This window comes from Phocoena phocoena, chromosome 4, assembly GCF_963924675.1.
Source record: "Phocoena phocoena chromosome 4, mPhoPho1.1, whole genome shotgun sequence".
In the NCBI taxonomy this organism is placed as follows: domain Eukaryota; kingdom Metazoa; phylum Chordata; class Mammalia; order Artiodactyla; family Phocoenidae; genus Phocoena; species Phocoena phocoena.
The window spans coordinates 132,293,279-132,313,570 of NC_089222.1; the positions used below are offsets into that span (position 1 = coordinate 132,293,279).

At 37.5% G+C, this 20,292-nt stretch overlaps 1 protein-coding gene and 3 pseudogenes across 1 annotated transcript; 2 read left to right on the top strand and 2 right to left on the bottom strand.

Moving 5' to 3' along the window:
• Positions 1-2,735: 2,735 nt before the first annotated feature.
• On the bottom strand, positions 2,736-3,239 carry LOC136122099 (keratin-associated protein 13-1-like; annotated as a pseudogene).
• A 7,679-nt stretch (positions 3,240-10,918) lies between these two features.
• On the top strand, positions 10,919-11,428 carry LOC136122426 (keratin-associated protein 13-1-like; annotated as a pseudogene).
• Positions 11,429-15,512: 4,084 nt separating this feature from the next.
• Positions 15,513-16,028, bottom strand: LOC136122713 (keratin-associated protein 13-1-like; annotated as a pseudogene).
• Positions 16,029-17,576: 1,548 nt separating this feature from the next.
• KRTAP15-1 (keratin associated protein 15-1) lies at positions 17,577-18,019 on the top strand. The gene has a single exon (XM_065875902.1). The coding sequence runs from the start codon at positions 17,624-17,626 to the stop codon at positions 18,017-18,019; it is 396 nt and encodes a 131-aa protein (XP_065731974.1). The 5' UTR covers positions 17,577-17,623.
• Positions 18,020-20,292: the final 2,273 nt, after the last annotated feature.

Genomic DNA, 20,292 nt, shown 5'->3' on the forward strand with positions numbered 1-20,292 from the left:
ATGCACTTGTGGAAGCATGCACCAGGAGGAATTCGGAAGCTAGAAGCCAGATAAGTACCAACTGGTGTCCTCTTAGTTGTGCAGAGTGGGATTAAGTTAATGAAATCTGGATGACCACTATATTATTCACTGTACTATAATTAATTGATGAAATAGAGAAAGAATAAAATCTTTACTCTGGGAAATTTATAATGTGCCAGAGACTTGGAACAGAGGAAGATGCAGTTTTCTGAGTGGTAAAGGCAAGATATCAGTTCAGGAGTTGTGTTTCTTGTTGTAAAAATAATACAGTTTTCTTATTTTGACTATCTACCTGAAATGGGATATTAAATTTAATTTCAGAAATAATTGTAGTATTATAAATTCATTGTCTCCACCATTGAATTTTAGTGTTTGTTTGTGATCACTTCATTATACTGCTAGTTACACTTAATAAATCTTTGAGTTGTTTTTATAAATTTGCTTGTTTACTAGTTTTGGTAGGGAGAATAATGGCCCCTTAAAGTTATTTATATACCTTTTGAATATGTTATGTTATGTGACAAAGGTAATGAAAGTAGTAGATGTAATTAAAGTTGCTAACCAGTTGATGTTAAAATAGAGATTGCCAGGTGGACCCAACATGATTATAAGCATACTTAAAAATGGAAGAGAGAGGCAGAAGAGTAGGTCAGAGTCATACATTGTAAGAAGGATCTGACCCACCATTGATGGCTTTGAAGATGGAGGAAGTGGGACATTGGCTAAGGAATTCGGATGGCCTCTAGAAAACAAAAAAAAGGTAAGTAAATAAGTTTTCCCCTAGATCCTCTGGAAAGAAATGTAGTCCTTCCAGCACCATGATATTAGTCCAGTGAGACTGCCTGAATTTTGTCCTACAGAATTATAATAAATTGTTGTTTAAGCTATCATGTGTATATGTATATGTATATGTATATATATATATATATATATATGTATGTATGGCTTATTTGATATAATTTGTTATAGCAATAATTTAAAAACTAAGATATTAGTATATTCCTAAAGTCAGAAAACTTTCCACTCCTGCATCTCAAATTGAGAGACATTAATAGATGAGGCATCAGCTTGGCCAACAACTTCAGTTGTTCCCCATGAGTGTTCTGCAGTTGCTTATGTTTTGAAGTTTAAAATTTGATTATTTCTTTGGTTGGAGATTATGCACATGAGATGACCTTGAATCATTAAGATTCATAAGCAGGACACTTTACAGAGGATTTACTGTTTATCATTTAAATTTTTATAATGCAGTGGCTGATGAATTTTTTCCCAATTATTTTTCATTATTCCTTTATTCTTTTCCTTCTAACTATACAGTCACCATAACTATTTCTTAAACATGGGGGAGGAGAAGGAAGAGGGATAAGAAGGTGAGGCAGAGAAGGAACATATGAGGGAAGAGAAAAGGGAGAATGGTACAGTTGGATGGAATAAAGTCATTCTACTTCGTCACTCTACTATAACTTGCTGTGTAATCTTGTAAAATTCTATTTAACTCCTTTATGTTTTATATTTTATCACGTTGGTTGTAAAGGAAGAAGTAAAGAGAACGTGATGAGAAGACTGAGAAATACTTATAAGACTAGATTTTGCTAAGCCTCTCATACCCTGCAACCCATTTCCTAATTTCAGGGATGTTTGAGAATCTTATAAAATAAAGATAGGAAAAATAATTGAACATTACTTGTTTTATATGGATATTAAGTTTCCAGTTATTATTATTTATGACAGTATTTTACTTTGTGTAACACTTGGATGTCAGAAGAATGGCATAAAATAAAGAATATCCAATTTTATTTCAATATACAATTGAAACATTCATTTTTGATAATATTAAAGCTTTCTTGTTTGCAGTTAGATTCAGTTTCTATGTTGGCTAAGAACTCAGGTGCAACCTCACACCTGCTGATCCTAGTTCCTTCCTAAGTTTGTTGCCTGCCTTCTTATACAAATGGTGATAATTAGAGCAGACTGAAAATAGTAACTGTTGTACAGGGATTTAGTCAATTAAAAAAATGAGAAAAATTCCACCACTGTGATTATCTAAAGCTCAGAGGTGGTCTTAGTCTAAAAATGTACACCCACACACTAGTCTTCCATTTTAATACCCTTTATGCACATGCCTCATCATAGAAGTCTAAATTTCATTCCTACACTCTTAAAACCATTCTCATACATAATATCTTTAGAGATGCATGGTCCATGTTTATTGTGTGAATAAAGATATTCAAATCACTTGGATTTTCTTTTAGAGAAAGTCTGTACCAAGAAACTGTGGGCATTTGGGGAAAACTTTTGCTTAAAAAAAAGAAAAATATCTAAGCCTAATCAAAATTAGTGCATAGTCCCCCAAATCTGACCTTACCAAAGCCCATTAACAGAAACAATGACAATACAAATCCTAGCTGACACATTACTAGTAAATAACAATATTCACAGCATATTTGGATAGCAGAATATTAAAATCAAATTATTTGATTTTCCATCTATCTTTGGGAGAAGTACAAAACCATAAATTTTATCAACAATTCAATTTGAATTTCTCATTAATTTTGTAGGTTGACAGAGTTAATCTGTCTTTACCTCTGGAGAGGTAAAGAGTTGCCGGTGATCGGGGAACATTAGAATACTTTTCAGTGGAGGAAATTAATATAATAGATAATCACAGTACAGAATCTAAATTTCTTAATGGATTTGACTCTTCTACAAATTAATCAGTAGAAGCCAGATCTACAGATTGACCAGTAACCAGATGAATGGAAACTCCTGGAAGGAAATTTGATTGGGTGCCTGAATCTGGATCCACAGCCCAGGGAAGGGAAGCCACAGACTCCTTAACCCAGGGGTCTGAAGCCATGGGATCCAAAGCCCATTGAGTAGCAGCTTCTGTATCCAGAGCTCAGGGAGAGGCAACTGCTGGACTTAAAGCCCAGACATGAAGCATAAGTTGTCCAGCAGGAACTGCAGAGCCTGGAGGTCCTGGGGTGGTAGCAGGATGACTGGCAGGGAAAGGACACCACACGAGATGTCTGGAACCTGATGGGCTCTTAGCAGATCTCCTGACAGCTACGTAATAGAGAGGAGCCCAGCAGGCAGGTGCTAGGAGAGCAGAGGTCAGTGCTGTAGACCAGGTTGCTGGGCTGGAAGGAGCCTGGGCAGCGCAGATAGCATCCAAGGGAGCAGGAGGGGAAGTTTCCAGGGCAGCCATTGTAGGACATGCTGACAGGAGGTATGAGCTCAGTTGAGTTACAGGGAGAAGATTCTGAGTTTGAATTTAACCTTCTGGACAGGTGTGTATATATATACTCTCAGCAGTAGGTGTGGTAACCTACAGGGTCATTTTTTACATATTTGTGCTCCCTCGTTTACATGTGTGTAACTCAGTAATCTTCCCTGTAATTGCAGTTGGAATCGTTTTCTCCATATTGTATTTATGGGTGCTATAATTTTGGTGTTATAGCCAAGGCCAATGAACTACACTATGTCAGAAATGCTATGACTGTTTCACACTAATGCTTATCCCATCATAGTCAGGAAATGGTGAGATAAACATCATTTTCCTTTTCCTCTTGTCATAATCCTTGTGTGTTTTATGTCTGGCAATGATAAGAAAACACTTTTCTCAAATGGTGGTTAAATAAGATAAAATTATATCTCTTTTTTGTCAATGGATCAAAGGTGCAACTTTGGCTTAAATGAGGAATCTACTAAATACTGACCTTACTTGTCCCTATGTTTTCTCATTCTCCAAAATTATTGCACATCTATTACATTCTATTACATATGTGTCTCAGATACAATGGAGAGGAAAAAATATCAGCCAGGACAAATTGAATATCACTGATGGCTACAACCAGAGAGAAACCTGGACAATTATTTGGAGACATAGTGACAGTGAGGGACAGAACCAAGACAGAGTCACAAATGCAGGCCAGTTTGGACCCTTATGAAGAGAATCAAAGAGCTAAGAAATATTGAGATGAGGGAAGGAAAAATTGAGTTTTAGGTTCAGTGTATCTGATATGAGACCTGTAGTCTTAACAGATTCTCATCTGTACGTGTAGCAGCCCTGAGAATTTACGTCTCAGATCTTCATCTGCAGGAGGCTTGATTGACCAAGGGCCCCCCCCCATGCTATGGTCTGAAATCGAACACTTCATTGGCATGGAAACCTTCCTATTCATGTAGGTTCCTATTCCTATTCATGTGGCTGCTGCCAGGCAATGACTGAGCATAGCAGAGACACATGGAATCCTCTGATGGCCAACAACTGAGGATTCTCCAATGGTCTTGAGGAACTATCTTTAATCTGTGGTTACCTGGAGCATGTCCTTCCCTCTCTTCTTCACTTTGGTCAGACTCGTATGGAAGTCTGACATCTCCTAGCCTTCTTCACTCCTTCTCCTAACTCTTTTCTCCCACAGACATTTCGCAATACAATCCTTGTACCTTTAATTCCATCTTGGTGTCTGCTTTATGAATGACCTGTACTAACACAGTAAGTTATGGAGTGACTTTTGCCAGCCCAACTATGTCTCTTCCAGGCCTTACGGATTTGTTGCCAAGAATCTATCTGGTGTTACGGATTTTTCATTTCCTTATTTTTTTAACAGTAAATTCTGCCCTTTTGTTAGTTCACTCGTTTGCTTAATCTGGGATTAATGTACTTTCCAATTTTCACTCCTTAGTGTGGATATGGATTCAGTGATTTTCAGCTATTCTTCTAAAATGTATGCATTTAAGGCTATAACTTTCCTACTAAGCACAGTTTACTTTTGATATTTTATATTTTATTGTGTTTTCTTCTTTGAGGATGGATTGTTTACAAGCATAATGTTTAATTTCCAAATATATGAAGATTTACTAGTTAATTCTGTTGTTCTAGTTGCTATTTCTTCTTAGCTTATACCACTATGATAAGCATATGATCTATTTTGGTAAATGGTTTGTGGGCATTTGAACATAACTGATATTCTGAAGTTTTGACCGCAATGTTTTATGCATGTTACTTAGACCATATTTGCTAATCATGTCTTTAATATTTTCTATGCCCTTATTGTTTGTTTGTCTGTCATCTATTTCTATCAGAAGTGAAAGAAGAGTATTAAATTTCTAGTTGTGATTGTGGATTTGTATATTTCTCTTTGTAGATTGTCATTTTTTTTTTTTTTTGGTGTGACAGCGTGAGCCATCTTTTTCTTTGTATTTATTGTGTTTGAAATTTGTGATAGTTCCTTAATCTGTGTGTCAAAGAATTCCCAGATGCATTTCTCTGTTTTGCATGTTAAACATTCTAAATGCTTACTTTAAACATAAGGAAGACAGTCATTAAACTTTGTCTTAAAGAAGCAAAGGCAAGATAAGATTTAAAATACAAAGGGTAGATTCTGGTGAAGGAAAAATGCAGGTAATCTGAGTATGTTGAATCTTGTTTACACATTTTTGGAATTAAACTAATTGGTTGGTGGGTAGTAAAACATTCAGACTGGACATTCTGTCTTGTACATGCCAACCCAGGTTAACAAATAAAATTATTTCAGTTATTTAATAATTAAAGAAAACTGTTTGGAAGTTCAGCTTTGGAGCATTTGTTGCAGGCTGTCTCTAGGTAACGTTTGCTAAAGCCCATCATCTTTCAGCCATCTCAACTTTAGGCCAGCTCTTCTTATTTTCCTCATTACTATTTCACATGTGAGATGATGTCGTTCATCAATTTTGATAAATTGTCAACTATAGTCTCTTCAAGTATTTTTTCTGTCCCATTCTTATTTCCTTTTTTCCCTGAGATTCTAATTATAAGCAAAATACACTATTAAACTATGTTATATATGCCCCTTACAGTCTTTTCTCTATTTTCAATCTTTTTGTCTTTTTACGCTTTACTTTGGGAATTTCCTTCTATTCCATTTTCTAATTCACTAATTGTCTATTCAGCAATGTTTAATCCCCTGATAAAACATATAAATTAGGTTTTCCAAATCAGTTATTATTTTGTAAATTTCTAAAACTTTCAATTAGTTTCTGTTGTTTAGTTTTCAGTTTTCTGTCAAAATCTTCAATCATCTTTAATTCTTTAAACATAACTATTCCTTGATAATAGTATTTTCCTATTTCCTATTGTTAAATTCTTTACATAGGTATTTTAATGTCTGATTTTGACATGTCCATTATATGGATTGTGTATTTCAGATTCTATTTTCTGCTGTTCTGTTTTGTTCCAGTCTTATTTTCTCATATTCCTGCTATATTTTTAGGGTAATAGATATTTCATATATATTTTAAAAACCTTGGTGACTTTACCCCCCTCCAGAAAGATTTGCTTATATTTTTGGAAGGCTGCTAGGATAAAGATGTCAGAATTCTAGATTATTTTAATCCAAAGAGGGATTGAGAGAATTCAAACCTGGGCTTCAGTTCTTATAGGAAACTGTCTATTAGCAACTCAGTTTTACTTCTATGAACTGGTTCTCCATGGTCTGGGATATTTTCCATGGTCCCAACTCTTTAGTAAGTCCAAAATTCTAATTTTATTTCTCTAGCCCTGTTAGTTTATCAAAATTCTCTCAGCTCCTTAGTCACTACTTCCAAAATCAACATATAATTTGAAGGGAATAGCAAACTCCAGATATAGGCTCGTTTCTTTTGATTTCAGTTCTGACCCATATAGTGTCTCTGTGACTCTGGAACATTTTGATATGTCTCTGAAGTTTTCAAACACAGATTTTTTTTTTTTTAATTTCTCCAGCTTTTCTATTCTCATTGAAAGGAATTGTTCAATGTTTTAAACAATGTTAGCTTGCTAATTTTATGTAATTTTGAAAGGTTTATTTATGTTTAGAATACATAAGAGCATTTCAAATAAGGGAGTAGCTACAGTGACGGTGACCATTTAAAAGTCTGTTACAGCAGTTTAAGTAGTAATAGATGACACCAGAAGTCATGGAATTTAAAGCTGCTGTTGTGAATATCAACCTTACTTTCTAACCCTGTCTCCCACCCCCGTACCACTTCCCGTGCCTTACACTGTTACAATATGGCCTACACTCACCACGTGCCTTCATACCTTTCTGATTTTCTCATCCTGTTTTAACCTTCCAGACCTTATCTTGTTCTGTTCCATATTTATTGCATCTTTGCTTTTCTAAGTGACACCCCACTCCCAACGGAAGCTGTCCACACCCTGCCTATGTCTCTTGGGTAATCATCTGTATATTCTGAAGGCTGATTCTTCAGCGCATCTGTAAAGCTCTGTCTAAGGACCTTTTCACTTCCCAGGGCATGCTGAGCCCCTGCACAGGGAATCCTCCACTAGAACTGAGCTCCAGATGTCTACAGTGGTGCCTGGCTTAGTAATGCACACCGTACTGCTTTCCTTCCATTCCCTGTCAATCTTCCCACCCCCTGCAGGTGTTTACTGTGATCACCTCCCAAGTAAAAAACTTGCCCTTGAATCCATGTTCTCAAGCTTTGTTTCCAGATAATTTATAGAAAAATACTTGGATGCCTCATTAATACATTTACTGAAAAATCTTCGATGTTTCTCCACCTTGTAAAATTGTAATTATAACACAAGGAACTATACTCAATATTTTATAACTTATAAGAGAAAAAATCTGAAAAGGAATATATATATAATATGTACATTATAAGTGAATCTGTGCTGTACACCTGAAACTAATGCAGTATTCTAAATCAACCATAATTTAATAAAAATAAATAAATTGTAATTTTAAAGTCCTAGGGAAAAATACCAAGAATATATTACAAAGGGAAATGTGCTTTAGTATTGCATGTGACACATTTAAGAAAGGCAGCCATGATATCTTTGTCCAATGAATATATTTTTAAGAACACAGAATTCAAAAGACTTCTAATCTATGTTGGATAATAATAAAGAACATATTTTGTGGCTAATAGGTAATACTAGATAGTGATTAAAGGGGATCTTTATATAAGAAGTATTGGCTTTTGTTTATTGTTTCAAACCTAGATGATTAATAAAAGAAAGATCCCCAGCAGGTTAGTGACAAGTTGACTGGTAAGTTGGAGAAGAGTAGTAGCTGGGTGCCGACCATTGTAACTTTTAACTATGGATGAGATTCTGCTGGAAACACACCTCACATATCAAAACAACTTTGTTCATAACATAAGGGTTTAGACTCTGCAATTAAAAAATCAGAAGTCTCAGGATCACAGCTCAAAGTGTTAAACTTTACATGAAATATATATCTCATTTTTTGTTATAAATAACTCAGTTTAAAAAAAAGAACAAAAATAATGGTGGATGTTTATGGTACATAGAACAAACAATATAATCTCTGTGCTTAATTTCGTCCACGATTAGGGAGTTTACAAATTCTTCTTGAATTTATATTAATTTAAGGTAGATGAAAATTTAGCAATTTAGAGCCAAGGGAAGAGAAGAATACCTCTTCTCAGGGAATAGTCCTTGAACAAGGAAACTGGAGTAACTGAAGACAAATTCACTCAATTTCCCAGTTTTGCCAGACAAATTTATGTTCCCCTTTTAACTCAGGTATTTTATATTCAAACATTTTTAAAATTTTGTCCAGCTTTATTGAAGTATAAATGACAAATAACAGTTGGTATATATAGTGTACAATGTGGCGTTTTGCTATAGGTATATATTGTGAAATGATTACTGAAATCAAACTAACATATCCATCACTTCATGTGGTTACAATTTGTGTGTGTACGTGTGGTGAGAACACTTAAGATCATCTCTCTTAGGAAATATCAAGTATACAAAATAATATTAGTGGTATCATTAACTATAGTTACCAGGCTGTACATCAGACCTGCAGAATGTGTTCATCCTGCATAATTAACATCTTGTACCCTTTGGCCAATATCAGAATACTTTTAGAGTTATGTTTGAAAACAGAAAACACGGGGAAAGAATAGTGTCCACAGTATTGTATCAATTAGACATTTTACCTACTTGCTGAGGCACAAAGCAAGGAGAAATGAATTCTGGTCTTGAAGAACAGAAAATAAAGGACTCACCAAGTAACTATTTGAATTGGGTGTATTTACTTCTTCCCTGGGTCCTCTTCCTTCTATAAGGTCTACATTATGTTACTTTCAAAGTTGCCATAGTTTTTTGTTTTTTTTTTTTTTGCGGTAAGCGGGCCTCTCACTGTTGTGGCCTCTCCCGTCGTGGAGCACAGGCTCCGGACGCGCAGGCTCAGCGGCCATGGCTCACAGGCCCAGCCGCTCTGCGGCATGTGGGATCTTCCCAGACCGGGGCACGAACCCATGTCCCCTGCATCGGCAGGCGGACTCTCAACCATGGCTCCACCAGGGAAGCCCAGTCGCCATAGATTTTATTGATAAAATTCAATATTTTTAACATTATTATTTTTTGTAAGTTTATAACAGTTTTATTAGAAAATAAAATAAGAAAATATTGCCATCAACCATAACACTATATTTCCTCGAGTCTGGAATATAATTTAACTGGTTTTATTCTAACATTACATATTTTGTGAATGAACTAGAAAGTATCTGTTTATACTCTCAGAATATGAAAAATCTAGCAAATTTTGTTTTTAAGCTTATAATCTGTAGTTAAGTAGAGGCTATATATATATATATATATATGAAAAAACAGAAGAGAAAGTCTAAGTTAAGCACAGAAAAAGGAGGAGAGAAAAATGCTACTGTGGGGACAGAAAGAGAGAAGAGAGAGAGATTCATACGTTCTGCAGAGGAAAAGAGAACTGGAAAGAAAAAAAAAACCTTCAAACTGAGCTTCCCTGGTGGCACAGTGGTTGAGAGTCCGCCTGCCGATGCAGGGGACATGGGTTCATGCCACGATCTGGGAGGATCCCTCATGCCGCGGAGTGGCTGGGCCCGTGAGCCATGACCTCTAAGCCTGCGCGTCCGGAGCCTGTACTCTGAAAAAAAAGAAAACACCTTCAAACTGCAGCTCTGCAAAGGAACAACATATGAAAATTCATAAAATATACTAATTTTGAAAATTTTAATTAAAAAGACATTAGGAATTTTAGTGCAATAGAAAAAAAAAAATTCCTGAGCCTTCTCTGTTTCACTTTCATTTGTTTCCTCGCCTCATCAGACTATTCCTTCCTGGCTGAATAGAGATGGGCCCAGATTGATCTTCCCTGGTACTATTTCAACTGAGCCATTTTTTTGTTTGTTTGTTTTTTGTCATCTTATCTTTACATACACAGCAAAATGTCTTTCAGTTTCTAGCCATTTCTCTCTCAGTCTCTGTTTTATTTATTTTTGGTCTCTCTTCATCAGTTTAAAGACACAATGTAACTGTGATACTTGGTGTATTAGTTTTCTGTTGCTGCCATAACAGATTACCACCAAGTGATTTTGGAGAATGGGAATGAATGTTGACAAGGCGGATCATTCCAGGAAGGATTCCATCCAGCTAGAAACTGTGCCTCTGATCCATTGTACCAGAAGAAAATTGATTTTGTCTCACTCCCCACTCTTAGGAGGAAAGCATCTACCAGCAAAACCAGATGTGGATACACAGGAATCAGATTAGCATAAGCCAGAGGAAAAGGTTCTGGTCTTGTTGCTTTCCTGGCCATGATGGGATGTGCATTAATGTAGAAGAGTCAGCATTTCTGACACAGCAGTAGTCCATTGACTTTGGCTATAACAACAAAATACAGCACCCATAAAAACAAATGTGGAAAACTATTCGAATGCAACTGCAATTACAGAGAAGACTATCTAATTACACATATGAAAAAGAGGAAATCTAACGTAGGGCCCATGACCCCATAGGTGTCACACCTATTGCTGAAAGTATATAAATGCCATAGTGCAGGAGTGACATTCAAACTTAGAATCTTCTCACAGTAACTCAGCTGAACTCACATCTCCTGTCAACATGTCCCATAATTGCCTCTCTGGAAATTTCTCCTTCCACTCCCTTGGGGGCCACTTGTGCTACCCAGGCTCCTTCCACCCCAGCAACCTGGTCTACAGCACTGACCTCTGCTCTCCCAGCACCTGCCAGCTGGGCTCCTCTCTCTACAGTCAGGAGACCTGTTATGAGCCCATCAGGTGCCAGATGTCCCTTGTGGTGTCCAGTCCCTGCCAGACATCCTGCTACTGCCCCAGGCCCTCCAGTCTCTGCAGTCCCTGTTGGACAACATATGCTGGGTGTCTGGGCTTTAGGACCAGCAGCTGAAGTTCCCTGAGCTCTGGATCCAGAAGCTGCTACTCACTGGGCTATGGATTCCATGGCCTCAAACCCCGGGTTTATGGAGTCTGTGGCTTCCCTTCCCCAGGCTGTGGATCCAGATTCTTCCGTCCAACCAACTTTGCCTCCAATAGCTGCCAATCATCATGTTACAGAACAACATGTGGATTTGCTTTCTATCGTTCAACTTGTTGAGGATCTAGATCCTTTTGAGTATTGAGAGCAAAGTCTCTATCAGTACAGCCATCATTTTCATTCTCACCATTTACCACTGTTCTTTTATTCTAAAATCATCAGTTTCTTGCATCATCAACTTTTGAGAGACTCTGAATTTAATGAATAACCCAATATGAAGTCCTAATATCTGTACTATTGATAGAAAATATGCTATTGGATTTTCTTGGAAGAGCAGTTGAAAATGAAAATCTTAATCTGATAAATTTATATTGTCATCTAGCACCGAAATATATTGTTCGGCTTATTATTATTTGCCTATAGTTTATTTAGGATTTGGGAATTTAAAATAAAGACCAATATGACTCTGAAACTGGGTTTGGGAACATAGATTTTGATAGATTTGAGCAAATTTCTTTTGTCAGTGCATATGTTCCCTACTGGGAGTATTTATTTCCTAGAGGTCCATATTTTGTATGTCTCAATATCAGTGGCACTTGCCTGAGAATGGAGGCATGGATTTCTGCTGATAAAGGAAAACAGAGAAATTGGCACAAAACTAGAAATGCAGGCAACAAGAATACAATATAACTTATAAGATAAGGTTACACATAGACCAAAAACGTACCTGAAAGTCTAGTATCTGAGTGTGGATTTTCAGCTAAGAGAAAAGATTAGCCTTAAACAACTGCTAAGATAGATGTTTTGCTCCCTGTTGCTTGGCATAAGTGCCATGATCCTTCTCTGAGCCTGGTCCCTGAGTATGATCCATTCGTGAGCCGTCCCTATGAACATATGTAAAGAGATGCACAATGACCTTAAGTGGGGAGTAACTGGGTTAAAGCGGTGTGGGAAAACCTCCTGATGCTTCTCCAAGTTTCAAACTGCATTAACTAAGAGCAACACACCTGAGCAATGCCGAACAAATATTTGTATCCATTAGTCTTAGCCTGAACCCCTCTCTCCCCGAAAGCAGAGCTGAAGTCAAAACCTTGGGTGCAGACAGTGTATTTGCCACGAGACCCCAGGGAGCTGGTTTGGGAGACCATGGAAGGTGAAAGAATGAAAGATGAAAATTTCACAAAGGGACGTATTTTTTGGTTGACTTTATGGTGGGCACTGGGGACTCAATCGTTCAGGGCCTTTTTAGGAATGTATAGAATGACTTTTGGAATTGTCCACCCCAGGATCTGATCAACAGGGGGAAGAATTTATGCATCAGCTTCTGTTTCCCATTGCTAGAATGTTGCCCGTGATGTTTGTCACTTTTCTGGAACGTCATTACCTGTGCAAAGAGGATTCATAGTGTGTTCCTTTTGTTTTCCTGGCTGTGCCCTCTGAGAAGCCCAGGTAGAGAGTGAAAGAAAAGTTGTCTATGCATGAAGGGAGAGACTGTCTGTGCAAAGAGGGTTGAAACCTGCATGAAATTGTTCACCATAGCTGTGCCTGGGATCATAGGTGAGAAAATGAGGATATAACAGGGAATACAAAGGTACCAGATATGCCACTTGCATTTAATGCTCAAACATCCTTGTGAGAAAGACAGATATTGTGTCATGTAGATCTTTCTAGGCACGAAGGAATAAAAAGTCAAAAAGAATTAGAATCTTGCCCAAGGTTATACATCAAAGATCTAGTAGAATCCAATCTCTTGAATTAATCTTTTCTTGTTCTTTCCTGCCACGCAGGCTCAGCGGCCATGGCTCACGGGCCCAGCCACTCCGCGGCATGTGGGATCTTCCCCAACTGGGGCACGAACCCATGTCCCCTGCATCGGCAGGCGGATTCTCAACCACTGCGCCACCAGGGAAGCCGTTTGTTTTTACTTCCACAAGAAAACTTAGGATTTAACACGAGTGAAAATGATTTAGAATAGTTATGTGACCTAAATGAAATGTATGCATCAGAGTGATATATTAACACAGCTTTTACAACTACTAGTGATAAATAATTATCTTTGGAAATAATCATCTTAAAATTTCTATCTTTTGAAATAGATACTGATGCTTCTTCAGCAAAATTGCTTCTTTTATTTTTCATGTGGTAAGTGATATTTCTGATGCCAGTGGTGGAGAGTTAATGTTATTGAATTGCTGTACAAGTCATATATTCACCATCAATTTGCTTTAGTAATAGATATTAAGTATTCACATTTTTAAATTAAATATGAACTTTTAGCTTTAGCTCTTTGCTCCTAAACAGATATTTTTTTTTGCAAAGGTTAAAGAAGAAAGATGTTCCCAAACAATTAAATGAATAGTTGTAGATTTAAACAATACGACATGTGGCCAAGCCACTGTAGCAAGAGCATTTAGATTAATATTTATATGCTGTGTGCCACCCTCAATTTTAGGCCCATATTTTATGTACACCTAATCAGTAATTCTAAATTCCCCACTATCTCCACCAACTGGTAGTTTGGGGTGTATTATTGCATCTTGCAGGCTGTGGAAAGAGCCGTAGCAGTACTGGCTAGGTTAGAATGACAAATGACCCTCCAGCAAGGTTTGAACATGTGAGCTGTCCTACCACTTGTATCTGAGTGTAATTTGTTTTCCATGGTCCCTCTGCAATAAAAGGAGTAGTTCCATTTTGTTCAGGCAGGATGACCAAAGAAAGGGTAGAATATAGCTTGTCTTCTTTCAGATTTAACACTGGTTAAAGTGAAAACTCTGTATACTATACATGTATGTCATACTCCACTAGATGAAACCATAGGAAAAGCAAAGTGGTTTCCTAAACTGATCATCACTTATGTTAACTCAATTATTCATTATAAATAAAAAGTGAAAAATCTAAGACAATTAACAAATGGGACTGGATGCTTAGACAAATGGAATAAACCAAGACATATGGTTACCCTGTGGGTGAGAATCTAGGTCATCTGTATCTTTCAGTAATGTTGTCCTTGACATAATGGATAAAAGTTTGGAGCATAACTGCTGATTCAGGAGTGATCAGCTCCTTAAACATTTAGTTGAATGTTGTAAAAAGAGAATATTTGCATTGTTTTTGAATTTCATTTTCTTTTTGTTTGTTTTTTTTCCAAACAAATGCTATCAACAGAACTAAAAAAATAGTAGCAATTGGGACTCCAAACTTGTATAACGGATTGTATGGAAAATGTTGGGCTTACTTGCTAATAAGTGCTGGAATGTGTTAGATGTTTCATTTATAAATCAATTAGAAATTTCATTTGATTTCTTATATGCCTGTAAAGCTGGGAGAACTGGAATTCTCATCAAATCTAACTCACTAAAATCTAAGTTCTTACTGAATATTCCCATTTCAATTTCTCAAATATTTTAGAATGTATTTATGATTAACTTTCCTTCCAGAATTATATGATGTAGTCAATTTAATATACCTTACAATCTGTAACTATTTTATATGAAAATATCCGTTTCTAACCCACGACAAAACCAAAGGTCACAGTTATTTGTTTGTAGTCTTAAAAATGTATTTTCAGGTTTTATCATATTAAGGTATTAACAGATGGAGTAAACATAAAAGATGAAATAATTTCTTCCAAACCTAAAGGACACTGGGCAATTTTACATTTTAAAGTAAAGATTTTTTAAATGATGAATACAAGATACAGAAATATCCAGCCAGATATTTAGAAGTAGTTTTGAAGACAAAAAGTAAACAAATAATGTTAAAGCCAATATGTGGATGTCATACACCACATTTTTTTTTTTTCGGTATGCCGTCCTCTCACTGTTGTGGCCTCTCCCGTTGTGGAGCACAGGCTCCGGACGCGCAGGCTCAGCAGCTATGGCTCACGGGCCCAGCCACTCTGCGACATGTGGGATCTTCCTGGACCGGAGCACGAACCTGTGTCCCCTGCATTGGCAGGCGGACTCTCAACCACTGTGCCACCAGGGAAGCCATACCATATTTTTATTTAAACTTAAAACATTTTTTTCTACTAGTAATACCAGTTACTGGTATTCAAATTATCCCTAATCCATAGTAGGTAACAGTAGAAGTCAAATTTATAAGTTAAATGTAGGACAAAAGGTCAATAAATAGTATAGATATTGATATAGCAGGTATTGCATTAAATTTCTAGATGTAGTAGGTATTGTGTTCACGCATAATATTAGTAGAAGCCAGGTCCACAGGTTGGTTGGAAAGAAAGAGACTGGCAGCTCCTAGAAGAGAGGTAGGTCAGAAGGTAAAAGCTGGATCTACAACTTAGGGATGAGAAAGCACTGGGACCACAAACCGCTGATTGGAAACCACTGGATCCAAAGCCCAGAGATGGGATGCCACAATCAAAAGATTGAAAGTTACTTGGAGCCAAAGCCCAGAGGCCCAGAGACACAGAGTAGGTCGTCTGGCAGGGAATGAAGAACATGGAGGTCCTCCAGTGGTAGCAGGACGTCTGGCAGGGACCGGACACAACATGGAATGTCTGGCACCTGATGGGATCACAGCAAGTCTCCTGAAAGCCAGTGTAGAGAGAGGAGTGCAGACGGCAGGAGCTGGGAGAGAAGAGATCAGTGCTTTAGACCAGGTCTTTGGGGTAAGAAGAGCCACAGGAGGAGCCTGAGTAACACAGGTGGTCCCCAAGGGAGCAGGAGGAGAAGTTTCCAGAGCAGCGGTAGTAGGACATGTTGACAGGACATGTAACTTACAATGGGAATACTCTAAGTTTGAATGTCGCTTTTTCGACAGGGGCATTTATATAACCTTATCATTGACTGTGTCATCCACATGGTTTATAAAAACAAGTCACCTTCCTCTTTTTAAATAAATTGGAAAAGAACAGCATAGTTATACATATGTAGTATTTGTGGTTTTACAACTGGAAAGTGCAGTCATGTTTATGCCTTGGAATTCAGTTAATAGTATTGAATTTTCAAAGCTCTTAGTCATCTTTCTCTACCAAAGGTCACTGAGCAGATCACTCAGAAAACTTTAGATGTAGTGTCTGGGCTGAGGGAAGTGGGCTTAATTAAAAATAATTGATACCCCTTTCAAAGTCTGTCTCAAAATCGTTGCCATCTGGATAACAAAGTTGCTAACTGATCTACTCAAAGTCATTTTTTCAAAAGCAAAAACATACATTGACTGCTCCCAAGAAGTGGAAAGTTTACCCAATGGACAGTGCCATCAGGAAGCAGCAATGGTAACATGCAGATGTATGAGGATTATTTTTTTACATCGGATCTTGATTTTAATGGCTTTAGTGAAATGTTAACTGAGAGATCCCCTTATTTCTGATGTCCCTGCTTAAAATTGTATGCAAACTAATGAGTCAGTCTTAGTTTTTCTGTCTTCTGTGTGTGTCTTTACTGTAGAATGAGTTCCTAATTTCTTGATTTTACTTACCTTCTGTAATAAAAATCCCACTCTATGAGTGAAAACTAAGGGAATAAAAGCCCATTTTTAATGTATACTGCTTATCATTTACTTCTCAGTAACATCAACACCACCAAAAATTACTTAAACTTTATGAGGATAGAGATTTTTTTGAGAATTAAATTTATTGATGAGTTCTTTCAAGAAACAAATCAACTTCAGAACAAAAATTTCTTGACTTAAGTATTTTTATAATGTAATCTTCAAAGCACTCCTGCAAATACTGAACCCTTATTTTTAAATCAAAGACTCATGCACACAAGAGCAACTTGGGTACCTGTGCTATAAGAAAACTAGAATGTAAATGTGTTAAACACTCATCTAACGTTTGTACCAATTGAGGATTGAAAGTAGGTTATTTCTTCTATAAGGTACACAAAATTTGGGAAATGGAGCAGATATTGAGGGTTTCTTTTTCTCAATCTGGTTGCTAAACTTTGAACTAAATAAATGTCCCCTCCAGAATACAAAGTATTTTTTAGAGCCTTAAACACAACAAAATTCTCACTGTGTTACCCATTCAATACAATATCTTTAAGGATAGGATGAATAAAACACCAATCTTATAGGTACAATTACAGTACAGTAACATTTTTGCTTCATGAACAATTACTTTGAAAAACGAATGCAATTCTTTCATTTAAAAGTCCACATTCATAAAAAAAGGTCTTTGAAGGTTAATGTATTTCATTTGGACTAGAACCTAATTAAGCGTTCTTATTAAAATGGGCACATGCTATTACACCGATTGCTAGAGTACAGTATATAACTGTCCACTATAGAAGGTAATGTTCACACTCACAAACCTCCCTCTGCAACTCAGTTGAACTTAGAACTCCTGACAACATGTCTTTCAACTGCAGCTCCAGAAACTTCTCCTCCCTCTCCCTTGGAGGTTACCTGGGGTACCCAGTTTCCACCTATGATTCTTTCTACCCCAGCAATATAATCTACCCCCACCCCAGCACTTTCCAGCTGGGCTCCTCTCTCCACGGTGGTTGTCATGAGACCTTCTTTAAGCCCACCAGCTTCCAGACACCCTGGGCTGTGACCAGATCCTACCAGAAATCCTACTTCCATCCAAAAAATATCATCTTCCACAGTCCCTGCCAAACAAATTACACTGGATCTCTAGGTTTTGGAAATACTGGCCTTGGATCTTTTGGTTATGGAAATACTGGCTTGCAGTCTCTGGGATGTGGATCCAGCTTCTGCTGCCCAACTTACTTTTCTTGTTTTTAGGTAGGCATTCGTTGAAAAATATTTATTGTGTTCTGGTGCTAGACCAGGCATTTATGCTGAATGAAGACATAAATTCCCTGCCTTCATGGAATTCACACACACACTATTTTAGCTCACTGCCATGTAGCAAGTGCAAAATGGTGATAAAAACATGTTTCAAAGGGAACACAAAGAACAGGAACTTCAAAGAATGGTGAGAATATCACACAAAACTCATTATTAACAATAGTAAGTGTAAATTACCAGTTCATATAAAAATATAAATCTTGCTGTTCTAATGTGTTAGTTGTGGTCCTTTGAGAAATAGCTGCTCTCTAGGATTTGACATGACAGATATTTATTGGGGAAAATACCTGTCAGCGAAAATGGGGAGGTAGCTGGAGAATTCTGGGAGATCCAGCAGACAACAATGCAGGTCTGAACTCAGTGAAGGAAAGAGGGAAGGAAGGAAGGAAGTTTGCATTAGAATAATCTTCTTCAGGCAGTTCCAAGAAAGTTTTGGTAAGTCACCCGCAAGTCACAGAGATGGGCCTGCCTGAGTATCCCTGCCAAGCTCAGTTACTGGCCAAGAACAGTGCACAGCATGACCTTGGCATAAACGTGGGGGTAGATTCAGAGACTGGCAGCTGGGACTGTAAGTCAGTTATACTCCCTGAAGTGGGAGATATGAGAGCTACATTTTTTTTTAATTTATTTATTTTTGGCTGTGTTGGGTCTTTGCTGCTGCCCGCGGGCTTTCTCTAGTTGCAGCGAGTGGCGACTGCTCTCCGTTGTGGTGCACAGTCTTCTCATTGCAGTGGCTTCTCTTACTGCAGAGCACAGGCTCTAGGTGCACAGACTTCAGTAGTTGTGGTACGTGGGCTCAGTAGTTGTGGTGCATGGGCTTAATTGCTCCACGGCATTTGGGATCTTCCTGGACCAGGGCTCGAACCCATGTCTCCTGCATTGGCAGGCGGATTCTTAACCACTGTGCAAACAGGGAAGTTCTGAGAGCTACATTTTCATAGTTTTCATGTTCATGAAATTTATTCTGATTTCAAATAAGCCGAAATAATGACAAATAGTATAATAATAACTGAAAAAAGACTTTTCCATGAATTAAGTTCAATATATTTTATTTTACTTTCATCAATCAAAAAAATTAATTCCTATCTTAGACCCTATATAGGACTCACTGAGTGAAAGTCAAACCTTACAACTGAATGTGAGAAACAATTCAGAATTACTGGATGGCCATCTTTGATTTTAAATGCAAGTGATGTATTAAACAGATTGGACCCAGTAGGGCATCATTAGGAAAGTGCTTCATTTTTCTCCTGCTATGGAACTTCACTCTTGACCTGCAGACTCTAACTTCCCTGAATTTCTGAATAATATCTTGTGCAGATCTATGATCACATTAAGATATTAAGAAACATTTTATTCCATATTAGTAGTTAAGTTTACTCTAGTATAAATTAAGAACCAGTCTTACAGCCATATTAAAGCCTCCTCCCTTTATCCTGAGTTCAAGCCTGTCATGTGATTACGTAGGCCGCCTGTGACTTGGAGGGGCCCAATAATTTTATTTACCTGCTTTGATCTCCTTTGTCTTCCATTAATGTGCTCCTCCTGGCTTCTCCTCTTCAAGCCAAAGAGAAAGGATGGGAGGAAAGGAAATGACAGCTGAGGCCATCTGTCTCAATCTGCTTTAGACCAACTGTGTCAGCATGAGCTAGTTGATTCAGGAAACTTTTCCTGGGAAAAGATGAGACTAAACCAATAAATCATTTCACTGTATGCTTCAGGAAACTCCTGTAGTATGAATACAACAGCCTGTGGACCTGAAAAATAGCTCTCTAATTAAGCAACAGTTAACTTATCAAGAGACTCATGTTGGTACCCTCTCTTTGCCATGCCCATCAATTCTAAACTATCAACTAATAAATTTGCCCAGTGCTTATCAATTCTGTGCCTTGAAACCATCTGAGCCCAAAATCTCACTTCTAATGTCTGTCTATAGAGACGCAGCCAAATGCCTCCATGCAACCGTGTTCCCTTTTCTGCAGGAAGTTTGAATACTCTTCATTTTGCTTTGTTAACAGATTGTCTGGTGATATTCTGAGATGTTCAAAAGGGACATCAAAAGTCTTTCCACTTAGCCAGTGCTAAGTGTCCCCTATGGTTCTGTCTTTGCTGTTGAATATCCTCACTTATCACTCATGTCTGGATACTAGCTCTTTTCTGGTGGTATGTTTTCCAGAAACCACCGTCTTACCACCCACCCCACTCCC

What these genes read in the sequence shown, in the direction of transcription:
- KRTAP15-1 (XM_065875902.1), top strand. Translation starts at nt 17,624, where the DNA reads ATGTCTTTCAACTGCAGCTCCAGAAACTTCTCCTCCCTCTCCCTTGGA.